The sequence below is a fragment of the Tachypleus tridentatus genome, chromosome 4 (assembly GCF_004210375.1).
Source record: "Tachypleus tridentatus isolate NWPU-2018 chromosome 4, ASM421037v1, whole genome shotgun sequence".
Classification (NCBI taxonomy): domain Eukaryota; kingdom Metazoa; phylum Arthropoda; class Merostomata; order Xiphosura; family Limulidae; genus Tachypleus; species Tachypleus tridentatus.
This window is the reverse complement of record NC_134828.1, coordinates 83,082,063-83,097,927: the sequence shown is the minus strand read 5'-3', so window position 1 is coordinate 83,097,927 and position 15,865 is coordinate 83,082,063. Positions and strand designations below refer to the sequence as shown.

Genomic DNA, 15,865 nt, shown 5'->3' with positions numbered 1-15,865 from the left:
AAACTATGGGATAGGGTGACACTTCATTTGCTTTTGATGTATTATTAAATGTATGTTTGTTAGTATTAGCCTGTGTCAAGGCTACGTATACGAAATTTTAATTTGCCCCAGGAACGGTTAATTGTTATTGACCTAACGCAACTTAGCTGATCATGCGGGAATTAATCAGTTGATTTTTAGACCATGTGTAGCGCCCTACTGTGTAAAGATAAGCAAAACCCGTTAATCATTATTTCCTCATTAAAGGAATAACACGTTAAAAATTGAGCAGTTAAATAAAATATAACCCTAAGAAATGGAATATTTAACCGTTAAGATATATTAACAACCAATATCTTACATCCATAATAAAAAAGTTATAAAAATTGCCATCCAGTGATCCAGCGATTAGTTTAAGGTTTATAAACTCATGATTCAAAGTTCGATCTCTTTGTTGATAAATTGTTCTTATACAATTATAAAATAAATCAAACATACAGAAATAATAAACTTAACATAATTCCTTTCTTCTTGTTGTGAGATTATTATCTAAGTTAGTGTTTATATGTATGGATTTATATAGATAAAATTGCATCTTTCACCTCAGTGGAAGAGAACAGGAGCCAAAAGTTTTCTCAAAAAACAACCACATTTGACAAAGATTTGTCGTTCAAACTCAAGCTTTTCGTGTCAACGTATAAATAAGTTAATTACTAGAAACTATTGTGTATCTGACGTTTAGACAAACTATTGATATAATTACATATATAAACATAACATAAACGTGATAATAATTTATACAACGAAATATACCACGTCCGTCCAGCAGAAGTAGAACGGTTATTGTTTGGTGTTTGTTTGTTTTCAGTTAATTGTATAAAACAAAGATATATATGTAAATTATCTTTCTATATAAAGGAACTGAATGGCACAGATTTGCTCTGAGCTGTTACGCCCCTAAAACTCTCAATAAAAATACATTAAATTGTCATATTACTTTCTTTAAATCGAGTTAAAAAGATTTTGGAGGGGGAAAACATCATGAAGTAGAGACTTACTTTCAGTTAAAGTACTGACTCGCCAAGTGACACCATAGTCTTGTGCTTGAGCAAACATCCGAGATTACATTCCTTGTTAGGCGGAAGGGTGATACGGAGCTTAGTAATATATATTTACTGACCATATACCTCTAGCGGTCGAATTGCATCTCACCTCAATGAGACAGAAACAATTTTACATTACCTATAGAGAAAGGCTTTATCTGACACGAGTCAACCATGTTACCCTTGTGCTGCTAGTTAAATATTATATATAGGCTTTAACATATCAAACTCGAGAACAAATGATGATGATTAGTTATGCCTTGTTTCTTATATTCTATGCAAGATTAGAAAAATAAACTTTTGACGTTATTAATTGTTTACTGAAAAACTAATTCCGAATGTGTGACAAACATATGAGTTGGTAGTTTTATTTTCGATATATAATACTTTGCATCAGTCAAAAAAATTAATTTAAATATTAATTGAAAATTACTTCCGAATCTCTTTGTTGTTTCTTGAATTTCTTTCCTCAATTCCCAGTTTGATACCAACATACTTGTAAAACGAAATCAGTATTTGTTTTCATTGCTATTCATGTCCTAGCAACTTGGGTTTCTTTTAAATTTCGCGCAAAATTACACGAGAGCTATCTGCGCTAGCTGTACCTAATTTTGCAGTGTAAGACTAGAGAGAAGGCAGCTAGTCATCACCACCTACCGCCCACTCTTGAGCTACTCTTTTACCAACGTATAGTAGGATTAACTGTCACATTATAACGCCTTCATGGCTGAAAGGGTGAGCATGTTTGGTGCGACGGGGATTCGAACCCGCGACCCTCAGATTACGGGTCGCATGCCTTAACACGCTTGGCCATGCTGGACCAGCAACTTGGGAGACAGAATTTACGATGTGGATGAATAGTCGTCGAATCACACATAAACCACAGAAGTTAAAACAGTGACAAAATCTCCCTTTGCAGGCTAGTTAGTGTTAATATCTAATCTTTGTTACTTACCATGTCCATAGATTTGTGGGAACGTATTTTCGAAGAAACAAACAGTATAGAGGTTGAGTAAGTTATATTAAAATTATTATGAGCCTTGCATCGTTATTAAAATCCAAATCCTCACGTTTGTTTTGAAAATAGTCCAGCATTATAGTTCCAATTACTAAAGGATCGTTCATAAGAATATTATGTACAATCACAGCACTTCTTACTTCATGCTTTCTATAATCCACCAAGTGTAAGAGGATGACGGTTTTCTAGTTTTAATTTAACAGCCGATTGCATAGAATCTCATAGGGGCTGCGCGTATGTCTGATCTATATATCTTCTTGCGGAATAATATGAACAACCTCCTCCAAATGCTTGAGATATGAAATAGTTGAACTTGAGGTATGACTTGAAACCTTACTTCAGTGAATCCATTCCCTGTTGGCCTAGTTTCCAAACGGAAATCGTCCTTGATTATGTCAGGTACTGTAGTTTGTGGAAAATGTACGAATTTTGCCACTGATTTTGTGTTTATGTATTGTTACAAGACGCAGCATTTTGCTCACCACGTTTGTGGTACAACTTATTGCGGGTATCTTTTTGGATGGTTATGGAGCCAAAAAGATGATTGGTATTTCTTTTCTTTTTCAATATCATTAAGTATAAGGAAGAACACCCATTTTGGAAATTCTAAACCTCCAATCTGATCATATAGTTATGATCTAAGTTTATGAATATTTTGTGTCGGAAATGGTTGGTACATACCTTATCCCAAAGCAATTAACTTTATATGGTATTGCACTGTCTATGAACGCCAAACGATGCCAAACGTAGTTGTGGTACATTCCTTTACATATTATATCAGTTGTGATTGTCATGTGACTTGCTAACTTGCCTTCTCAAAATAATTTTTGTATAATGTAGTGAACATTTTGTATATACATTTACCAATACGTGTTATAAATATCAGCTAGCATCACATGGTACCAGGCAAAGTTCTGGAAGTTGTCAAAAACTGAATAATACAAGAAAGATTGTGTATAAGGGTAAATGGTTAAACAAGAAGGCCTAAGGTTTCCCAATAAAATTATGTAACGTTATTACTGTTATCTTTGCATTTCTTGCTCGTTTTTATATTTTAGAGAACTTGCTTCGTTTTTCTGGTAGTATAAGTAACTTTTTTAATTCCTTTCAGAGATGTACTTTGGTCCCTAGAATACATTGCCTTGATATTTTCAATATTTGTGTAATAAATTTACTTCTTTTTTAAATTCTTAAAAATACATTATTTGTACTCCGACGTTCTTCTAGTAACACCAGTGTAAAATAATTACTTTGTTCTTAATATCAAAATGTATTTAAGTCAAAGAGAATTTATTGAACAATAACAGGTTTTTTAACTGTCATTATTAAAAGAGTATTTTTATATATTTCTGTTTAGATTCGTCTATCAAAATTTCTGTTTTAACTTGAAAATAATATAATAATTTAACGTTATGTCTGTATTTTCTACTTGCAAGTGATTAGGTCTGAAATAGTTTTCAGTTTTCACTTTAACCGATTATGTGTTAAACGCGTGTGTAATCATAATCATAAAATGTTGCACGCCTGATATTTCCTGGTGGTTAGGACACTTGATTCTTAATCTGCAGATAGAAGGTTCGATTACCATCATCGAACATGCTCATCCTTTCACCAAATATATAGCTAATAAAAATTTGTGTTAGAGACCTTATGTGTGTTACTTCACAACCCCCAGTTAGAGGAAAGTGGCGCCATATTGGATGCAGAGAAACTTAAAAAATTGACAAAGAACACGTTAACTTGCATAAGCAATATGTCACAATACAGATAATGGACTCTGTTATGATCTGGTAGTTAGAGCACTCAACTCGTAGTCTTAGGGTCGCGAGTTCGAATCCCCCTCACACCAAAAATGATCGCCCTTTCAGCCGTGAGGCATATAATCTATACCACTATTCGCTGGTAAAAAAGTAGCCTAAGAATTGGCGGTGGGTGGTGATGACTATCTTCCTTCCTTCTAGTTTTGCACTGCTAAATCAGGGACGGCTAATGCAGATAGCCTTCAAGTAGCTTTGCGCGAAATTCAAAAAACAAAGCAAACAAACCTATCACAGCGTTAGTGAAAACTGACCCGTTTACATAAATAGAAATAACCACACTGAATTTACGATTAAAACAAAATTTGTTGGTAATTCGTAATCTGAGGGTTGAGAGTTCGAATCCCCTGCACACCAAATATGTTCGCCCTTTCAGCCGAGAGCGTTATAATATTATGATTAATCCCACTATTCATTGGTAAACGAGCAGCCCATGAATTGGCGGTTGGTGGTTATGACCAGCAGCATTTCTTCTAGTCTTACAGTGCTAAATTATGGACGTCCAACGCAGATAGCCCTCGTGTAGCTTTGCACGAAATTCAAAAGGCAAACAGATAAGTCGTTATAACGATACCCGACCACAACTATATTATATATCGAAAGAATTGTAAGGGTTTGATCAACGTTATTAAACGTTTGCGTCAAAGATGTACTTTTATATTTATTTTATTATATAAAGTCTAATTTCTTATGTTATAATCATGCGCATTTAACATGTAATTAACAATTTCAATTCATTTTAAATTCGTGAATCTCCCACAGCGGTATATCTGCAGACTTACAACGATAGAAACCGGGTTTAGATATCCGCGGTAAGTATAACACAGATAGTTTCTTATATAACATTTTGCTCTAACATGTATTTCAGACGTTATAAAATTTTCATGTTGTGTCAAATAGCATTAACATTAAACATAAAACTTTATCACTTATGTATTTAACTCTCATCAGTTGCTTTTCTTTGGAGAGTAGTGCACGCAAGATACATTAATGTTGTCTAACACCTTTTGAGACCCATGCATACATGCACGATGGAAGTGTGTTATAAAATAAAGCAATGTTTAGGGACAACAAAGGACCCGTTGGTCCATTTCTGCTGTCCTATCCTCTAAGCCATTTAAAACAACTAAATAAAAGAAATTAAAGCTAGCCCTTATCATTCATATTTCTATCTTTTAAACTCACTCAAAATTAATGTCTCCACAACACCACAAGGCAACTCATTCCAAAGACCACCCACACTATTTGAAAAAAATAACATTGTCTTATCTGAAGACAGCTTCTACTTTGCCTAAATGTATATTTATTTGTATATATTTGTGTCCTCTAGTTCTATAACTCTCACTGTTAAGTATGAAAAATATTGATGCTTCAGCATTATCACTTCCTTTTACAATCTTAAACACTTCAATAAGATCTCTTCTAACTTTTCTTTTTTCAAGACAAAATAACTTTAAGGATCTTAAATTATACTCATATGACAAACCCTCCATCCCAGGTATCACTTTAGTAACCCTTCTCTGAACCCTTTCCAACAATTCAATGTCTTTTCTAAGGAGCGCATGTTAAATTTTATTGGATAGGTGTTTTGGATAGATTCTGTTTCAGACAGTAGCAAATACTGACATTGAATTTTCAACTAATACGTTGGTTCATTAAGATATTACAATATACTTCTTAGAAACTAACTTTGGTTGAATAATGCCATGTAACTGTAGCAATACTAATATCTGTTAGTTAACAGTGAAACTGTTGAAAAATACAGCACAACAAAGGGAATTTTAACTCAGTCATACTTTTCACCTCGAATGTCACATTCGTACAGGATGGGCTCCTTCACAATGTCACCTATAAAGTGTCTATGTGTATCTAATATCTTTATAATAAGCGGATTTAGTAGATAACAATATAAATATCTTGGTAGTGTAAAATCTGTACATTATTCCCAGATATTGGGTTTTGTATCTCTTTGAACGTTACTACAAGAAGCATCTGTAGGAGAGTTTTCCCATCAAAAACGTTTGTCTCAGCAGCCTGTCAGACACTCTTTATTTAAATGTTTCAATATTTAATTTATTTGTATTTTCCTACAGTAATTATATTTGTTCAGGGTTCACTATTGGCGTAATCATGCTTGTCGTATCCATTCAAGTCTGCGCCAAAAACAGATGTCATGTACAAGCTTTTGAATAATTAATTTATACACTAGGTACGTCATTATAGTTGCTCTCTTTTTGTATTCATAAATCAGGTTATATCGGACCAATAAAATTCAAGCCCTTATTTCACAGCTCCTCATCTTATTGGTAGATCGCTTCTCTCACTAAAATATAAGAAATTCACGGTTATGATTCTACTTCATTTCTCTACTCCTCGTTGGTTTGTGAACCTCGTGATTCTAGAACGGTCATCAACCCACAGTTGTTGTCTCGTGACATTTGGCTTTCTTATTCACGTGGTTTGTCAAGTTACGTAAAACTCAAGTGGTTACGTTTTCAAGACAGTAAGAAAAGTATGTAACACTTAATTTTGTTACTGAGAAAGGTTATTCAGATAAAATTTATTGTATTGAAATACCTTCAATGTACTTTTGATCCATGGTCTAGTTCCTCTATCAATAAAAATGTGCAGATAGATTTAAAATCATTAAAATATATGTATATAATATGAGCTTTCAAGGTTTATTGTTGGCTTAATTATCATATTCAATAATAACAAAAATTAAATTAAATGTTATGTAACGACCAAAATAATTAGTTTTAAAAATAACAAATAAAATGGATGGCTATTTGGAGAATTAATCTCGAGTTTAAACTCCACAGGTTTGTTATTCAATTTACGCTAAAAAAATATTCTCCCAGTGACGTCAGTTTCCCATAATTAAAACACAATGCATGAAAAATGTAAATAATATTTACCTCGCACAGCTGAACTGATAAGAATCCTAATAAATGCCGCGTACGAAACTTTATATGTGAAAGTGCAGCTTGTGCGTAAGTAGGTTGAACGATTAGGTGAAAGACCCACTGAATTTCAAGTATAACAGTCCACAATATTGAACTAAACACGAGAGAGGGAGAGAGAAACCAATTAACTACACCCACCGCCACAAGATGAGTTTGTCTCTCACTATTATAACACACCCACAGCTACAAGTTCAGAACTTGTTCAGCGTCGTAAACTTTAGATCTTTCCGATTCGCAACCCTGCGGGCTAACCATAAATCAACACCTGGCTAACGTGTCCAAAATCAATTTAAAAATTGTTACTCAAACAATCGGCACCTTTCATGGTTAATCTGCAGTCATAAAATAATGTGTAAGCGATAATCATTCCAATATGCTGTAAAAATATAACTAGTAGGGCAGATCATATACTATTGCAAATTACTAAAACAGGTGTTTAAGTTTAAAATCTAGTTCGTGATTTTCACTAATGTCGTCGGATTTACAACCCTAAAATCAGCGACTGGATTCCCCTCTGTAAACACAGCAGATAGCCCGATATGGCTTTTCTATAAGAAACACACGCTAACAACACTTATAGAAATACTACATATCGCTAATAATTACAACATAATATTTCTCTAGTAGTACTAATTACTATAGAATAATTAAAGTTGAATTATTAATTAGTGAAAAATAACATGTACTGCCTGTTTTCTACAATTACAAAATCGAATAAAATGGAAAGTCACTGAGTGATCGGCAGACAAGTTAATTGGCAAGCATAACGAAACGTGCAGTGAAAGTTAGTTCAACGGTTATGTTTAACTGAATGTGTCACGAAATGGGAAGGACTACTTTATGGTTTAAAAACATCTTTTATGGAAAGTTTTATGCTGAGAATATCGGTTTAATCTCCTGTTTGTTCTTGTATTATCTTAACTGTTTTTAACGTTTGAATAAACTTTCTGAATGTTTACGAAACATTTGTCCTCGTAACTCATTAATACGAGATTAAATTGTATATATGTAGTTATTAATTTTGTTACTTTGTTCATTTCTTCAGGTAGGTGTCAGATGTAACCTATTGAATAGTGTGCCAGATTGTGGGTCTGTGCATCCATGGTTTGTCTTTCTTTACAGCAACATTATTTCATTTGTGACCGTAAGTGCGTTATACGTGTGATAATCAAAACCTATTATTCAAGTAGTGTATCCCTAGAGTTGGTGGTGTGTGTTATTGACTAGTTACCTTCTTGCTAACCTATCAGCTCAAAATTGAGAACTGCTACAGTTCGCGTGTAGCTTTGCACGAATATCTAAAACAAACTAAAAGCCCCGCCCTCATGTCCTTAAACTGAACTTCTTAGTTTAACAGCTTTTCATTAGCTTTTGCCTCCAAGAAATATTACTTTTCTGTGACATTTATATACATATCTAACCAATTCTAATTAACTGTCTTCGGTCATGTTGAAACGAGGTTCAAGAGCTATCTCAGAACACCCCCAATTGTTTCTAGACTGAGAGAAAAAGAAACTGTAATGTTTTCACGTTTCCCTTCTCGTTCATATATTTTTAAATTTTTTTAGAGTTACCTTCATTATAATTATGTTAAGGTTTTATCAGAAAAAATAAGTTTTTTGAATCGTACTCGTGTGATTAATATTTCATTGCCTGTCCCGCGTTAATAGCGCCTGGTCAAACGGACCACAGAAACGAAGTAAACAGGTTGTTGAGGTAATGTTTAATATTAGATATACATCACAAAGTAAGAATTATGAAAGACGTGAGTCTGTCTTCCGAGACAGCGGTAGGGTTATCAAGTATTTCATCTGACTCATTCAGCTTTGAAATACTTGTGCTTTCTTAATGTTATTTATATTGTTCGCATCACGATGTGTTTAGTTCTTACGTAACTTAGGGCATGACATTTGCTTAGCGTGCTGAACTACGATGGAAATATCCAAGGTTCGATGTTCAGTGTACTATGGAAAGATCCAAGGTTCGGTGTTTAGTATGCTGCTGAACATGCTTCACACTTTAAGTGCGGATGTTATAAAAATGCCAGTAAATTCGGGTATTTTGTAAAGTGTAGCCACAAAGACAACTGTTCGGTCATTGTTTGTTATCCACCTCGTAAGCAACAGTAAGCTGAAGTTAAACAATGGAACTTCTCGCTGTTTGGCATACCTGCTGTTAAAGGTGACATTCTGATTGAATATAATCGCGTGGGACAAATGTAATACTTATTCAGACAAGATAAATTAAAATATTGTTTAGCATGTGGCACTAAAGTCACAAAAACGTACAAAGGTGACCTTTGCCGTTTCAGAAGTAAAGACGTATCTGAATAATTTTATATAGTTAATTTCTTTAATAATTATGTTTCAAACATTCTAAACTCTACCACCTGTTCTGAAGTGACATTTTGCTGTTTTTACTAAACGAGACTTGGTAACACGCGATCTCGTCTCTGAATGTGTGGTTGTTACCAAACGATCCTTCACACTACACACAATGAATTATTACGTCAGAGCTAAATTGTAAATAGAGGTTTCAGTTGTGTTTGTTGAAAGTTGACTTTAACTAGTTCGTTTACCAAAAAAAACAACAACTTTGCAACATCCACATACAAAAACACTAACTTATGATGAATTAATAATTTGACGCAGTGATTTCTTTTTTACTTGGGTGAAGAAAAAATATTCATGATTCCCCGTCTTAAAAACTACACATACCTAGATAGCCAATAGATGACACTACCATTCTCCTAAAGTGTGTGTTTTTCTTATAGCAAATCCACATCAGGCTATCTGCTGTATTCACTGACAGTAATCGAAACCCTAATTTTAACATTTTAAAGTCGAAGACTTAACGTTGTCCCATCGGGGGCTTTTTCAAAAGTATGTTTAAATTTCATTTCAAATTAAGCTGTTTCAGCTTTTTATATTTTAATTGCAATTCAAAGTGTACGCTATTAAACTAGATGTATTGTAAAGTATATATGTTATCTTTTCGATCAACGCTTCGTGTGGTATACCTCAGTAGACATGACGGGCTCTAAAACTGAATAGAAAGATCTCGTCACTGACGTACAAACGATATGTTGTAGATCACGTACTATTGTATATTCCTCTTGCAGGAAACCGGTACTAAATTAGTTAATAATGATATGATTAATGTTAGCTTTTTCTGATATACTGATAGTTTATGTTCATCCCTTTGCCATGTTAAGTAATTTGATATTTAATGATACACCAGTAGCTGATAGTCGTTCCTTGATCGTACTTAGTAATGGGTCATTTCATGATATACCTGTTGCTTAAACTATTTTCTCAATCATACTTATTAATGAGATATTTAAAGATGTACCGTTAGCCAATACTCATTCCTTAATCACACTAAGTAATTGAAACTTTAATGATATATCGGTAGCTGGTGGTCATTCCTTGATAATAGTTCGTAATGGGACATTTAGTGATATATTATTGGTAGTTAACTTTTCTTCCTTACACTATTCAAAGAAGTTTCACATTTTATAACTTTGTAACGAATAAACATTTGCAATTTTTATTGATTTGATTTTTTTTTAATTAGAATTTTTTACAAAAATTAAACCAGACTGTACCAACAAACTATATAGTAACTTACCAGGTTACTAAAAATATCACAAATGTTGTATGACATTTTTCCATATTTTTCACGTTACGTATTTAATGCGTATAGATAGAAACAGCGTTCGAAAGAAATGTTTCATTTAAATTTATTCTGCTTTTCAGAATAAATGTAATTATAATTATTGACATCGTACTGAGATGTGATAGTATGTTTGTCTCATTCTATTTAATGTTAATGTAGAATGACTTTTTGTTATGTGAAGTTCAACAAGCAGAATGAAAGCAAGTTATTTGTAATGCAGTAAAATTTTCTTAATAATAGAGAACTTCAACTATTTCTCTATATCTAAATGGTTTTAGATGTTTCATCAATACTTCTATTACTTTGAGGCTTTTATTATGCAGAAAGTTTTACCTTCTTTTGAAAGCTGTGCCATCGTTTCTATTTTTTCTCTTCCGCCACTGAGTAACACATTGATAAGTAGTTACATACATCGTTTACCCTTGGCTTGTTGCTCCATATTCATTAAGGTTTAGTCGTAATTTCTATGACACAATTTTCACCTAACATCGGCCATGGACACAGCCCTACTTTGGGTGCAGTAGCTAGGTTGTGTCATTATTTTACTTAGCTGAGAGCGTATAAATACTTATATAACCAGAAGAAACAAAACTAACCCGCCTGAACAACTGTTTGCATGCTGCTTATCGGGTAAGTTGTTAAAATTTTATTTCATTGGTACTTGAAGCAACATAAATGTTATATAGTTGGTCTAATTGGCTGCTCTTACCTAAATAATTCGTTTTATTCTCTATAAATTACTTTCTTTTATTACGTAAGACTGTTTAAGTTTAGTGTTACAATGACGACCCCTGGTTTCTGTTTTTATTCAGAACAACATTGTCAGTTTTTCTACAGACATGTACTTAATAATACTTTTAGGAATAGGCTATCCAAATTAACTATATTAACAATACTTTACACTTGCATATTGTTTGAATAATATTGTTTTATGGTAGCCATCAATTCAAATAATTTGAATATGAATTATTGGCACTCTAAACGGCTTTGAATCCACTATAATCACTTTCAGACACACATTTTATTGTTCTATAATTTCATATTTTCTTGAACTTAAAACTGAAACTTTAGCTTTACGCATGGTTAGTGTTTTCATTATTAACATTTGTGTTCATGCTAGTGAAGCTTAAAACAGGCCAAGTACAAGCTGTTCTTCATCCAAGTGTGAAGTCTCATTACAAACAATTGTTAGGGTTCAACCCATGTAACATTGTACCAAACCATTGACCACAGAACCAGCTGGCAGAAACCAATTCTACTTTATACATTATTATTGTTGATTTATGTATCACGTTTTTATTATAATTTTGATTTTCAAAATTAAATGTTTAAGGCAAATATTATATTAATATCTCTAATGTTAATATTTTGGAGAGAATTGGAACAGCTTTTAGTTTTAATGCTCAACTCAATTCGATTTGACCCCGTGGGACAGCGGTAAGTTTACTGAACTATAACACTAAATTTCGGAGCTCGATACACCACGGTGAACACAGTAGACAACCTAATGTGACTTTGCCCTTAAACAATTCAATTTTTTTTTAGTTGCATCGGTCCTTCTCATACAAAATTTGCACTTCGATACTTCCAACCCTACCATTCCAGTAAACATCAGCCATTAAACTTGTAAATATGTAAAACACCCACTTTATTCAAACCGATGCTTATGTATTTTGATACTCATTTTAAATAACTGTTTCATCTTTTTCAGCTTTTGAGCTGCTGCTCGCTTTTAAAACATTTTTATTTAATACTTATCAAACGATGTGAAACTTTTACAGAAAATCTATGAACGTTTGAAGAAATTAATGTTATTTTCATAGCACATTTGTTGTATTTCCAAAATTGCTGTTAATTTTCCATGTTTTTATTGTTTACTTTTGATTAAATTATTGTAAACTTATAAATAATAACCTAATTTTTATATTTACTTTGTTTCATATTTAAATGTGTTCGTTTCTATCTTCAACAGATGACGCTAAAACAAAATCACTACCTCGTCGCTTATGCTAATCTGGCAACATTGTTGTTGCTCATAGCAACAGTAATTGAAACCAAAAACATTAAAAAACGAAGTTTTGCTCATCTGGGATGTATGGGAAAATTTGATAAAGCTATTTTTGCCCGATTGGTACGTACCTGTGAGGAGTGTTACAATGTTTACCGAGATCCTATTATACATCAGGAATGCAGGTAAGTGAATATGAATAAATAAAATTACAATATTCTTTTTTTGGCCAATTTTGAGTTCAAAAGAGAAAACGAAATTTGTGACTTATAACATTTAGGTCAAATTATTGTCTTACCTGTAATTTACCTTTCACGCGATTTTTCATGGTTTGTTTGTTTTGTTTTTGAATTTTGCGCAGAGCTACACGAGGGCCATCTGCGCTAGCCGCTCTTAATTTAGTAGTGTAACACTAGAGGGAAGGCAGTTAGTCATCACCATCTACCGTCAATTCTTCGGCTTCTCTTTTACCAACGAATAGTAGGATTGACCGTCACATTATAACACCCCCACGGCTGAAAGGGGCGAGCATGTTTGGTGTGACAGAAATTCGAACTCGCGACCCTCAGATTGAGTCGAGCACCTTAACCACCTGGCCATGCCGGGCCATTTATCATGGAATTAATAAAAATATTTCTCTTAATATCACGATATTTAACGAAAATATTTTTCCACTTTCAAAACCTATTTCTTGTTATCACCCATTAAGTTTTATGAAAACTAAATTTATATTCTAATTTATCAGGTTTTAATATAAATATTTATTTGCTAATATATTACATTTCAACTTAAACTCTGTTGTCATTTGTCCAAATGGAAATATGGCTGTATTGTAGTCCTTAGAAACAAAACAGCTATTCAGATTTAAATCTTCATTGCTTATGATGCATATTTGAGCTAATACAGATCTGTAAACATTATATCTTTGCTTTACAAATCACAAACATATTCGCAAGCAGATAGTATATAAGTAATATATCTTGTATGTAAAATGCTCGCCCCAACTATGATTAAACTGGAAATGTAGCTTAAAACATTACAAATCAGAGCTCGATATCTGCAGTATGATCAGTGAGTGTCCATTGTGTAGCTTTTTTTGCTTTTGAACACAAGCAAACATGTGAAATGCACTATGAAACAAATGATTTTACCTTAAATTGATAATAAACTATTAAGGATAAAAATATATACAGGAGCACGTACAAGGCCTGGCATAGCCAGGTGGTTAAGGCACCGACTCGTAATCCGAGGGTCGCGGGTTCGACTCCCCGTCACACCAAACATTCTCTTCCTTTCAGTGGTGGAGGCGTTATAATGTGACGGTCAATCACACTATTCGTTGGTAAAATAGTAACTTAAGAGTTGGTTGTGGGTGGTGATGACTAGCTACCTTCTCTCTTGTCTTATTCTGCTAAATTAGAGACGGCTGTCGCAGTTAGCCCTCGTATAGCTTTCCGTGAAACTCAAAACAAAATCATGTGAAATATAAAGCTACCTGACTTGTATCTTATTCGTTATCAATATAATAAACATAAACGTACAGAAAGTAGTCTTTATGTACAACTTATCCGTACGTACTGACAGGTTAAAGTAATCTTCCTTCCTTTCCAGGTCTAACTGTTTCAAGAATAGTATGTTTAACGATTGTTTGAAGGTTTTACTTATGCACTCCGAAAAAGAAGATATTATAAAGATGGTCAACGTTTTGTATGGAAAGTGACACCAAGGTTAATTGTCTCCATGATGTTCTAGCTGAATTTCGTTATTTAAAGTAAGAAGTTTACTAGATATTAGACATAATGCACGCTTTACCACACAAGTGAAAAAAAAATGTTTAATGTTATTTAATTTAAAAACTCCAACTTAGACTAGAAGATTATTGTTTGTTGATGTTGAAGATTTTGGTAGAAGGTTTTTTGTTTTTCTTGATCTATATCTAGACTCAGGGTTTAGTAATCTGTAAGAAATGTGATCATTTCCACTGTTTGCACTTATGTGAAAAAGTAACTTATATAACACGTTATCTATACAGTATTTATCTGTGTATTTTAAAATGTGTACATATATATTGAAATATTTCGTTTTTAGATTCGAAATAAAATGTCATGTTGAGTTTCAGCATTGCGTTTGTTTCTGTACATTTTTATGCCTACCCTCCAGTGGCACAGCGGTATGTCTGTGGATTCAATCGCTAACAGCTGGGTTTCAATACCACTGGTGGGCAGAGTACAGACAGCCCATTATGTAGCTTTGTGCTTGATTCTAAATAAACATCATTCTTTCATTCCTGTATGTAACATAACACATGATGATAATCATTCTGTTACCTACAAATTTACCCTTCCTAAAATAAATCCAAAGCTTAAACTGGATGCGAAACTGCCTGTCAATTAATGCTCCATTTGCTTTTATGCACACAAAAACCTCATTATATAATGATAAAGGCTGGTACGTTAGTTAACTTTTTAAACAGTTATGTCTAAAAATTTTGTATCACGATGTTTTTATCATTTTGAAGTACAGATTGGATATTAGGATACGTTTACAAAAACAAACTCGGAAAGATTCTCACGTAATATTCATTCGGTTTTCAATGAAATAATATTTAGAAAAAAACAAAACATGGGTTTTTATACTTAATGTGATAACGCCAATATCTATTTAATTTTTAAATGAAAAAAATACATAAATTGGCACTTTCTGGTTACTTGATTTTGAAAGAACTACATTTTTGAACGTGTAATTAAATGAAGGTTCTCATATTAGAGTTCTAAACTTAACATGTTTTTCTTTCTTATTAATAAGTTGTCGGCCAAACTATCAAGTTTTATAAACATTTTTGTTTTAAAGTGCGAGAGAAAATTGATTCTTTCGATACTTTAATTACAACTTAGTTATACCTTAAAATATTTTTGTATACGAGTTTAGCTGAGAAAGAAACACACTTATATCTACTTGGTCTTGTAGTCTAAATGTTAAATGCCTTTTGTCTGCAGTCAAAACAGATCACTTGAAATTTTGTTTATTTTTTTATTATATATAACGTTTGAGTGAGCGCAAGAAATCGTATTTATTAGAGAGGATACGTGGGTTATAAAAGTTTGGATAACGTTGCCCCAAACTAAAACAAAAAAATTAAATAATTATTGACATTCTGTTAAAAATAAATGCAAGCTGAGATGTGTGATGTTCTTTAAGAGTTTCGTTTAAATTCGACTTAAACAAGGATCATTGATCTACCTTAACTCATGCTTTGCTCTGGAAATTCTTACCGGAGTCTTGTTTAACCATGTGGT

At 33.0% G+C, this 15,865-nt stretch overlaps 1 protein-coding gene across 3 annotated transcripts; it reads left to right on the top strand.

Moving 5' to 3' along the window:
* Nucleotides 1-6,269: 6,269 nt before the first annotated feature.
* On the top strand, nt 6,270-14,687 carry LOC143249574 (crustacean hyperglycemic hormone-like). 3 transcript variants are annotated; one of them, XM_076499677.1, is made up of 4 exons: nt 6,277-6,429; nt 7,929-8,027; nt 12,534-12,754; nt 14,181-14,687. In XM_076499677.1, exons 3-4 carry the CDS (start codon nt 12,534-12,536, stop codon nt 14,287-14,289), a joined length of 330 nt encoding a protein of 109 aa, XP_076355792.1. In that variant the 5' UTR covers nt 6,277-6,429; nt 7,929-8,027; the 3' UTR covers nt 14,290-14,687. The 3 variants fall into 3 exon arrangements, with proteins under 3 accessions (XP_076355790.1, XP_076355792.1, XP_076355791.1); XM_076499675.1 differs by lacking the exon at nt 7,929-8,027 and having other exon boundaries at nt 6,270-6,429; XM_076499676.1 differs by lacking the exons at nt 6,277-6,429; nt 7,929-8,027 and adding an exon at nt 11,034-11,191.
* The last annotated feature ends 1,178 nt before the right edge of the window (nt 14,688-15,865 follow it).